Here is a 10,524-nt window from a genome sequence, read left to right as displayed (position 1 = left end):
GTAATTCAATATAAGGCTTTGAGACTCTGCTGTGGTGCTTTTAAAGCAACAGTAGCAGCATTACAAGTAGAAATGAATGAATGCATTGAATATTAGAAGAAATCAGATAGCATTAACGTAATGGGTAAACTTAAAAGGACATAAGGAAAATCACCCGACTCAGAAGGTGTTACAACCTTGTCAAGGAAAGGAAAGACGGCAGATTATAAGCTTTGGTTGGATAATAGGAGATGCAGTCAATATAATGTTAAGCCCCACTGTGCCATTATCCAGTGTCCCACCTTGGCTATTAGGGGAGTTAGGGGTAGATACGCATCTTTTAGAGTGGAAAAAATAGAGAAGTATAGACAGGATTCAGGTTATTAGATATTTAGACGAACATTATTCTATATTTATTATACAGTGATGCATCAAAAACAGATAATAATAGAGTAGCTGCGTTCAGAATTAAATGTGATGTTAAATAAAAGAGTTAATGATAATTTATTAGTGTTTACAGGAGAAATGTTGGCCATTCTTTTAGCCCTTGAGTGGGTAGAAAATAATAAGCCAAGTAAAGTGTTAATAGGGTCAGATTCAAGTAGTGCGTTTAAAAAATATGCAGTCAGAAGCAAGACAGGACATAGCCCAAACTTTTTACAGATTCAATAAAGTAGGAATAATAGTGACATTTATCTGGCCCATATAGGAGGAGTTGGAAATTAATTGGCAGACAAATATGCAAAAAAAGCAACATAAAAAAAACAACATGGCAGTAAATTATAGTAAGACGCAAGTTAAAAGCATAATCAAAGCAGAAATGAAAAAGAAGTGGCAGGAGGAGTGGAATATGGAAACAAAAGCAAGAATGTTCTACAGTATCCAGAAGAAGGTAGGAGGAATGAGAGAAAATAAAAGAAATAAAAAAGAAGAGGACATTATTTTGAGAATGAGATTTGGGCATACTAGATTAAATAGTAGGCTATACGCTTAAAATAATAGGGAAACATGAAACTGGGTTGTGTGAGCAGTGTAATAGTACAGAGTCAATAGAACATGTCATTATTAATTGTCCTATAGGTACAAGCAGGAAAGGATGATTCTGAAAGATAGGCTAAGTAGAGAAAAAAAATTGATTTGAAAAGAAGGAAATATTACAACTGGATTCAGGGCATGTAGGTATAGAGCAATATTTATTTATTTTTGTGGGAAAAATGGGCTTATTAGAAGGATATAGAGTTTAGTTATTATTAAAATTGTGTATATAATGATGGAAATAATAATGTATTATTATTAATAGTTTTATTTAGTTATTTTAGGTATTTATTTAGTTATTTTTGTGGCGGGTTCTAATCCACACTCCATTTCAGAAGGTGGCGGTAATGCACACTAAAAAGTTGTTTGCCAACCGCCATTAAGAAGAAGAAGAAGAAGAAGAAGAAGAAGAAGAAGAAGAAGAAGAAGAAGAAATGATCTCCAAAACACTAGTAGGTGGCGCTCGTGCTACACGGAAGTGCTGATTTGATTTCAACTTCAACTGAATTTGACTCTTCATCACTCAACAAACGGGAGAAGGAGAAATAGAAATTGTTTATTTTCTGCAAACAACTGACAACTGTTTGCTTATACACAATTGCTAAATTTGTCAAACTGGAGCGAGGAAAGTGTTTAGACGTTTAGAGCAAAGGTCTGTCGTGTTGACATACAGAAACGTTAGTTCATTTGTAAGTGACATTACATAGTCAGTGATTTGTCGTTACTACGGCCTCAATAATACATTTATGGCCTTCAAACTTATGGACTTGTGTTTAGACTGAATATTAAGGTAATGTTTTGTGCTCCTTGGCAAAGATATTATCTTAATATTCAGTCTAAACACAAGTCCATAAGTTTGAAGCCCATAAATGTATTATTGAGGTAATGTTTTGTGCTCCTTGGCAAAGACATTACCTCAATAATACATTTATGGGCTTCAAACTTATGGACTTGTGTTTAGACTGAATATTAAGGTAATGTCTTTGCCAAGGAACACAAAACTGATCTTCAACTGTTGGTAAGACCTATTTTTTAGTAAACTTAATTTACTACTATTTAACACTGATATTTTCAGTTTATGATTCAGTACACCTGCTATTTTGTTGTATTTTGGTCAATTGTATATTTTAAAATAGGTTTTCTCTTATATTTATGAGTATTAAACTATGCCTTGAGCAGTGCGCACATCTCTTTACAGGTGAGGTGTGGCTCTGTAAGGCCACTGTGCTTCATGTCATGATAAATGCTTTTATTGTCTTTATCTATGTCAGTAACTGTCAGTATCAAATATGCCCTTGTTCCGGCAAATCGAGCCCACACCGGAGAGGGAAAGTCGGAAGAAGAAAAAATGCAAGAATGAATGGGCTGAGGATGAGGACAAACCTTCCACACTGATTGGTCTTTGTCTTCAAAGCCTAGCTGAGAACATGAAGGATATGTGGGTGAAAGATTATGCCCAAAAATACATGGACCAGTATTTTTTCAGATACGTCATGGGTCCTTTCAGCTCATTACGTGAGTATTGAAAAGATACATGTGTAGCATGTGTGAGTGAGTATTTATCTTATCTGTGTGTTTCTCTTTCAGCTACGGAGTTGTTGGAAGAGCTGTTGTGCATCCTGTCCTCGCGTAATTTGTTGACACGTGCTGCCCTGCACCTCCTTCTCCTCCCGCAGCTGAGCTGTCTGTCCCTCTCATCTGCATGCAGCCTTGTCAATGCCAACCTCTGCTCTCTTATCCAGATACGCTGCCAGGTTAAACACACACACCCCTTCTAACTTGGGTATATTCGTTTTTTTGCACACAGTTTGCGCAAACATACAGATGTGCTTGTAAGGCTTCAGTGAACTTTAAAGTCACCCTTATCAGACAGCAAATACCAGATACGCCAATTAGATCTGAATTTCCATTGGTGAATATCAGTGCCAGCAAAGCAGCAAAAGAATAGTGTTTTAAGTTTTAGGTAAGCTTTGATGAATAATAAATATACTGTTGTTGTTTACGGTGAGTTGCACACAAAATTTATCACAGTCATTGTGCAGTGGAAGCCTTCCCTGCTAATTTATTAAATATGTGCAAGGAGGATAAAAAATTCAGTATGCAAATATTAAAATAACATCACTGTTGGCTACATTTTGAATGCTGAACAATCTATCATACATCAGTGCGATATTTTTCAACTTTAACGATTAAATGTGACAAATCAGATAATATTTATGAAAAAAATAACAATTAAATAATTAGTAAATAATCAAATCCTATATAATAGTAATATAATAAAATATATATAATATTAATTGTTAAGATTTTTTTTTATGTTTTTTAAAAAGTATCTTATGCTCACCAAAGTATCATATATTTGGTCAAAAATAGAGTAAAACAGGAATATTTGTGAAATATTACAGTTTAAAATACGACTCCAGTCTACAGTGTCACGTGATCCTTCAGAAATAATTGTAATATTTGGTGCTCAAGAAACATTTCCTCTTATTATTAATATTGAAAACGGTTATGCTTGATATTTTGTGAAAATCGTGATGCATTCTTTTTTGGGATTATTTGATGAATAGAAAGTTTTAAAGAACAGCATTTACTTGAAATAGAATTTTGTTTTGTAACAATGTAAAAGTTTTTTCTGTCAATTTCGATCAATTTAATGCATCCTTGCTTAATAAAAACTTTTGAATAGCAGTGTATATATTGTAATTAACATAATAAAATAGAACAAACCCTTATTTACCCAAACCAGAATGTTAGTAAAATGCTGCCTTGCAAACACTGTAAAAACATGCCAACAAATTGTGAATGTTGTTAGTCTTGCCTGACAATACATGCAAAGCTCTTACAATTCTTATTTTCATTCACTTGTCTCTGTCTCGCACAGAATCTTCAGTCTCTGGATCTTAGTGGTGCACAGAATATATCTGCATCAGTGCTGTGTGAGCTCCTAGGCAGCCAACGTCATCTCCGTTTCCTCTCCTTGGCTGGAACTCTTTGTGATCAGAGAGTGATAACGGTGGTTTGCCGCCAATGCTCCAAGCTGAAACACCTGGATGTGTCACGGTGCCTTCACCTCACCCCTGCAGGCCTTCTGCCTCTGGCCTACCAAGAACCCCTTGTCTTGAATGCAAACACCTTCAGCAGTCTGCTTGCGTTGGATATCGGTTTAGCAGAAAATGAGAGCGATGCAGTAGCGGCAGTTGCATTCCTCCTGCTTAGCTTGTCTGGTCTTCAGAGGTTGGCAGTGGAGGGACTGGGACAGGCTTGTGTTCTCATACAGAACAGACAGTTTGAGGTGACAGAGGAGTTCACTCGTCGAGAAGGTGTGCCACATCTTAAAGACATGTGGGCAAAGCGGACACAGGAAGACCACTTGAAAGATAGCAGTTTACTGAGCGCAGATGGAGAGGAGAGTTTTACTTTGGAAGGAAAAATAGATGAATGGTTATCAATAGAGGAGAGTCACATGGATGCTAGTGATACTACAGAGATAAATGAATGGGCAGGGACTTCAGGAGAGGGTTATAAAAAAGATGGAGGTAGAAGTAGGGATTGTAATGGAAGGGATAGTGTGACAACATCTCTCAAGGATGTACAAGGACTGTCTCTGGATACTTTGGAGGCAGTAGGGAAGATCTGCCCTGACCTGCATGCCCTGTCTTTGGACTGTCTCCAGAGTAATGCTCATCATAATGCTGACAACTTCGAACAGGCAACCATTTTAGCCAGAGGACTCAGTAGGTTTTCTGGACAGCTACACTGCCTTTCTCTACAGTTTGCTGGTCTTCTGTCTGATTTGGTTCCAGCCCTGAGAGCCTCAGGCTCACACCTGCTTTCACTCACCTTGGAAGGGATCAGAGCTGATGGACATGCTCCTCTTCTGGAGCTCATCCATGCCTGTCCCAGACTCAACTCTCTCACTGTTCATTTAGACCCGCCCAGCACTAATTTGAATGGAGATGATGATGATGATGCTGAGGAGGAGGGTGAAGACGAAGGCCTTCTTTCTAATCTACCATGCCTTCCACACCTCCACTCTTTAACACTAAAGTAAGTCAAATGTTGTCATTCTTGCTAAACTTCATGCTGATGCTCTTTTCCCTTTAAATCAAATGTGCTATATACTGCTTTCCATTCAGTGTTCTTTTTTCCCAACAGTTTTTCATTGGATGAACGGCAAATGAAGCCTGCATTGTGTTGGAGGTCTCTGAAGGGAGTGCTGTGGGCACTGCTCAGGGGTGCTTCACTCCTTCGGAAGCTCTCGCTAATCGCTGTTCCCTGTCGACTGGACCCTGTATTTAGACTTGTCCTAAACCATCCGGCCAAACCCCTCGGGGCCCTAGACAGTCCCCCACTGCACTGCCTTCGATCTGTTAGTCTGAACCGCTCAGATATCACTATGGAGACTGTAGTACATATTGTAAACACTTGTAGGCGCTTGTCCCATTTGGATTTGAGTGGATGCTGGGCAATGACTTTAAACAATATCACAAAGTTACAATGCAAAACCAAAAGGAGGCGCCATACACTGCAAATAACATGGACATGAGCTGGGGAAAGAAAAGGCCATGCTGAGATTAAAAAATAGTTGTACTGTCAGTATCATTTTTGTGGGATTATTCTTTAAAACTGGGATATTCTAGGAAATATATGTATAAATATAATATGCATTTAATAAAATTATACATAATACATAATGAACAACATTCATCAAAGATGCAAGGATAAAATTGTTTGATACAATGAAATAAAATGTTTCAATTGTCCATTTTCTATCCATATAAGCCCATTTTGGCCTTTGTGTTTTAAAATTGTTTACCACATTCTGTATTTTTGGACCCATATAAAATTTTTTGTTTGGTTTTGTTGTGTTTTTTAACCATATTGTTCATTACATGCTTTGTCAAGTTTAAAAAAAAAGTGTCATGCACTTTGTTATATTTGAATACTTCTGTTTTTATGCAAATATCCTAGGATAAGAACAAGGAAAAATCATATTTAAAATGTTTCTGTCACAATCCTTTGATGTCGCTGGGAAATGTGTAATAAAATGCAATAAAATATTATTTAGCAAAAAAGAACATATGTACCAATAAAATATTGTACTCATATGTGTTCATTTGTGTTGTGTAATATATTTATCCGCGTATAAACGCTGCTTTCAGTCTGTGCATTTTTTCTTTATGGACTACTTTTCAATACACGTGACAGGAAGAGCGACTCCTTTAGAATAAGTTCATTGGACAATGTACCTGCAATGTACTAGCGCCCATAGATATTATAATATAGAGACGTCTATGCTAGCGCCAGTCCTACAGCAAATCAGTTTACGAGCGTCACGTAACGTCATTCATATTTATGAGCCAAGCGTTCTACGTACTACATTCATTCATTTTCTGGCGGGAAGACCAGACAGCGCGCAGTACCTGTCTATGCGTAGTACTAGGTAAAGTTTGAATTATTATTTACATTCAGGATAGTTATGTTTCGAATACTCAACTGTATAGTAGCAGTTTGTCCAGATATGGGAATAGGGAAAAATGGAAATCTACCATGGCATCCAATAAGACTAAGGTGAGCGAGAAGCCGATCGTTGTTGTTGCTAACTCTCCATGTTCTGCTATATTGATACAATAATATAAAACGTGTTGGTTGTTTTCCAGGGCAACGTGTTATGAGTTTCGTATTTTGCAACAGCTATAAGTTGTTACTCGTTTGCAGTGATATGTTTAATATAAATCGATGTTGTGACAGTTTTTCATAATGACTATTCACAAATTAATAAAATGAAAACGTCTTACAAAATCATTGAGACAGAATGGTAGAAACAAGAATATTAGCCATATGAAATCGAATATTTTATGATTTCACAGGTCTTGAGTAAGAGCTTGAACTTTGTCCTGCAGGAAAAAAAAAAAAACACCTGACATGTTCCTAACCTTTTACACAAAGAAAGCTTCAAAATACATTCTTCTTTCTTATATTTTTAGTAATGAATTCAAGCACTTTCAGAAGATGACCATGACCCCTTCAGTTGAGGGTAATACAGTGCTTTCATATTTGTCATTCCTCTTATTGTCTGTATATTTTATTTGTTTGTTCTGAAATTAGTCAGATCTTTAACCAAATCTCTATATTGTTGTCTTTTGCATTCACTCTGTATGTCATTTGACAGGTAAAAAGAATGTGGTCATCATGGGCAGAAAGACTTGGTTCTCTATTCCTGCACAAAACAGACCCCTAAAGAACAGGATCAACATAGTTCTCAGCAGAGAGCTCAAGTAATCTAAATGCTTGCACTTTATTTAACCTTACAGTAGACTGCTACCACTTAGAAATTTAAAATGTTTTGATTTTTCTATCACTAACTACATAGGACAGCCCCAGAGGGAGCTCACTACCTTGCTTCAGACTTGAGTTCAGCTCTCCATCTGTTAGACAGCTCTGAGGTCGAAAAACAAGTGGACCAGGTTTGGATAATTGGTGGCAGTGCTCTGTACAAGGTTGGTACAGGACTGACTGCATACACCAAACACTGATCTCTAAACCGTCCCGTCACTGCAACCTTTTCATTTACTTCTTATATTTCTATTTTTGATTTCCTCCAATTTCATGACATTTATTTATATTTGTTTTGTAAAGTAATATGATATTTCCTAATTTTGGGGTAAAATTGTCTGTTTCACCGGTTATACAGTGTGCGTGCAACAACATACATTTTACACCCACCTATACTTTGTTATAGTTACAGCTCAGTGTAGTTCAGATCTCTGTATAATCAGTTGTTATGGAAACTGCCTCAAGGCAAAATGCACAAAAGACTCCCTTCCTTCATAGGCATACTCCTTCCTCTTCATTCTGTTAATATCTTGTACAATGTAATCATCATACACTGTTTGTGAATGTTGTGCTGTGTTCTTTAGGAGGTGATGGAGCGTTCTGGTCCCAGGCGTCTTTTTGTAACACGGGTCCTCAAGCAGTTTGACTGTGACACATTTATACCTGATATTAAAATGGACAAGTACAAGCTCCTGTCTGAGTGAGTGCTTGTACAGTTGTTTGAATGCTTACATTGAGGTCTGTAATACATGGAGAGAGGTTAGCATTGCAGTTCATCACAAAGGCAGTTGCTCAGCTCAAACTTCTTTTTTTTTTTAGCCAATCACCTTAGCCGTAAATGCCATGTGATTAATTTCTCTAGAGCTGCTTTGAAGTCTTTCATTAGCAACTAATCTGTTGGTGTATATGCTGTGATGTCATGGACAGCAGGCAAGGAAAGATACACTGAACACTACCATTAGAGAGTTTGGGGTCAGTAAGGTTTTTTTTTTTTTTTTTTTTTGTTTTTTTTTAATAAATAAAAAATAATTATTTTATTCAGCAAGGATGTATTAAATTGATTAAAAAAAATTATGGTAAAGATATTTATAATGATTTATGTTTCAAATTAATGCTATTCTTTTAACCTTTCTATTAATCAAAGAATCCTGTGAAAATCTACCACAGTTACTACAAAATTGTTAAAGCAGCAACAACTGTTTTCAACATTAATAATAATTTTAAATGTTTCTTGAGCACATTAAAATGGTGTGACACTGAAGACTGGTGTAATGATGCTGAAAATTCAGCTTTCGAATCACAGGAATAAATTATATTTTAAAACGTATTCAAGTGGAAAATGGTTATTTTAAATTGTAATATTATTTAACAATATTATTTTGACTGTATTTTGAGCAAATAAATGTTAAGTCTTATTAAGCATAAAAGACTTCTTTCAAAAACATTTTAAAAAATCATAGTAACCCCAAAGTTTTGTATTGCTTTTAAGAGTATGGCACTTTTTCTTGCTTACCGGCATTTCTCACGTTCACACTCTGAACTCGATTTAAACTGAGGTGGACCAACGCACACACACACTGTTTTTTCTTCTTCGAACACTGTTGCAAACAATTTGTGTCATAATGATTTGTAGGAGCGATATTAAACTTATATTTGTGTTAAACTTCAAAAAGGCCATTTGCTAATGCTAATACGGCACAGTTTGAAACACTTTCATTTATACAGTACATGTTTAGGAGTATTTGTCCTGTCGTATCCTTGAATAAAGTAGATGGATTTATTGGCACTGGAACAGACATGCTGTATTGTGTATCCAGAGAGAATAGTGAAGAGAGTTGCATCAATGAGGAAAAAAAGAGCTCTCTTGTTATGTAAAAATGGCATCTAGCATCAAAGGTGGATTGCATCAAATGTCACGCCTCTCAGGCTCACAGTAAGCATTTAAAGAGAAGTTAAATCCACACAGGATGTTGATTGCTGTCACTTCTGACAGAGCAAAATGGATTTTGTTATGTGTGTTCTCAAATTCATTTGATTATTTTCAGCAGTTAATTGGAAGTTAACAAGAATCTATATCATCCAAGTAGATGAAAGTTTGTATCTGTTAAAGGCTATGTTGTGTTGTGCATGTTATGCAATCATGTTGTGTCTGTATTATGCTTTGTTTTAAAGGTTTTCAATCAGTCCTGACTTTAAAAGTTGGAAATGTCTTATTGCTCCTTCTGTTTTTTTTTCTTTCTTGTTTCCTTCTGGTCAGATTCCCAGGTGTGCCCACCGGCTTACATGATGAGAATGGCGTTCAGTATGTGTTCGAAGTGTATGAGAGTACCGACCACTGAGAAGAAAATCTTTTAAGTAGGAGACGTGGGCTCTGACATGTTGCATGATGTAGTAGTTTTCATTTTAATTATGCTTGTAATTTCCTGACCCCTTCATCCCTTCTTCTCTCTATCACTTCATATCTCATGTCCACTTTCCTTATTAATAAAAATTTCAAAAGCCCAAAATATGTTGTGATTCCAGGACAATTAAAAGATATGATGTTACTTCCATGATTGTTCTTTTGAAATTTTATGTGTGGGCTTTTGCAGTTTTATATACAAAGTGAAAAGTAGACAGAAAATCATGGGAAGAAAGAGGGTGTGTAAGGGGGGTAAAATCAGCTGGATTCAATCTCCCATGAGCACAATATCTCAACATGTTGCATAGGGGCTGACTGCTAAGTCTCTGCTGATTTTTGGCCTTTTCTTAATGATTTATATGAGGTTGAAGAATGAATCTAAAGCGCCTGGTTTTGGACCACAATAATTAATTTTTGAGGAACATGGTTCCTCCTAGGTCCTGTAGGGCCACTGCCCTGCAGAGTTTAGTTCCAACATTAATCAAACACACCTGAACAAGCTAGTCAAGGGCTGTGTACCAATTCAAAGGCTGCATTCTTCTAAGGACTCGGACTTCAAAGGCAGTCCTTCGATGACCGCTAAGGTTTGACTGTTGTTAAATGGGACACTCTAGCCTACGGAAAACTGTCCTTGTTTCCTAGCAACTGACAACTGCCGTTGAAGAGCGGCAGTAACGTTTACTGGACTTAAGTTATATCCAGCCACCTAAAAACAAAACAAGGTTAACAACCTGTCTAAATGTTCACCTTTGCCTATTTATGTACATAAT

The 10,524-nt window shown here is 36.5% G+C and overlaps 2 protein-coding genes across 8 annotated transcripts; both read left to right on the top strand.

Annotated features, from left to right (window-relative positions):
• Positions 1 to 1,389: 1,389 nt before the first annotated feature.
• On the top strand, positions 1,390 to 5,875 carry LOC307159461 (uncharacterized protein). 7 transcript variants are annotated; one of them, XM_079872863.1, is made up of 6 exons: positions 1,780 to 1,804; positions 1,897 to 2,032; positions 2,286 to 2,529; positions 2,602 to 2,768; positions 3,899 to 5,064; positions 5,173 to 5,875. In XM_079872863.1, exons 3-6 carry the CDS (start codon positions 2,304 to 2,306, stop codon positions 5,561 to 5,563), a joined length of 1,950 nt encoding a protein of 649 aa, XP_079728989.1. In that variant the 5' UTR covers positions 1,780 to 1,804; positions 1,897 to 2,032; positions 2,286 to 2,303; the 3' UTR covers positions 5,564 to 5,875. The 7 variants fall into 7 exon arrangements, with proteins under 7 accessions (XP_079728988.1, XP_079728987.1, XP_079728986.1 ...); XM_079872862.1 differs by lacking the exons at positions 1,780 to 1,804; positions 1,897 to 2,032 and adding an exon at positions 1,390 to 1,466; XM_079872861.1 differs by lacking the exons at positions 1,780 to 1,804; positions 1,897 to 2,032 and adding an exon at positions 1,451 to 1,691.
• Positions 5,876 to 6,235: 360 nt separating this feature from the next.
• Positions 6,236 to 9,844, top strand: dhfr (dihydrofolate reductase). The gene is made up of 6 exons (XM_079870460.1): positions 6,236 to 6,588; positions 7,005 to 7,054; positions 7,190 to 7,295; positions 7,391 to 7,517; positions 7,938 to 8,053; positions 9,611 to 9,844. The coding sequence occupies exons 1-6, from the start codon at positions 6,497 to 6,499 to the stop codon at positions 9,690 to 9,692; spliced, it is 573 nt and encodes a 190-aa protein (XP_079726586.1). The 5' UTR covers positions 6,236 to 6,496; the 3' UTR covers positions 9,693 to 9,844.
• Positions 9,845 to 10,524: the final 680 nt, after the last annotated feature.

The sequence above is a fragment of the Squalius cephalus genome (genome assembly GCF_949319135.1).
Source record: "Squalius cephalus genome assembly, chromosome: 5".
Classification (NCBI taxonomy): domain Eukaryota; kingdom Metazoa; phylum Chordata; class Actinopteri; order Cypriniformes; family Leuciscidae; genus Squalius; species Squalius cephalus.
The sequence above is the reverse complement of the archived record's forward strand: the minus strand, read 5'-3'. Positions and strand labels throughout refer to the sequence as shown.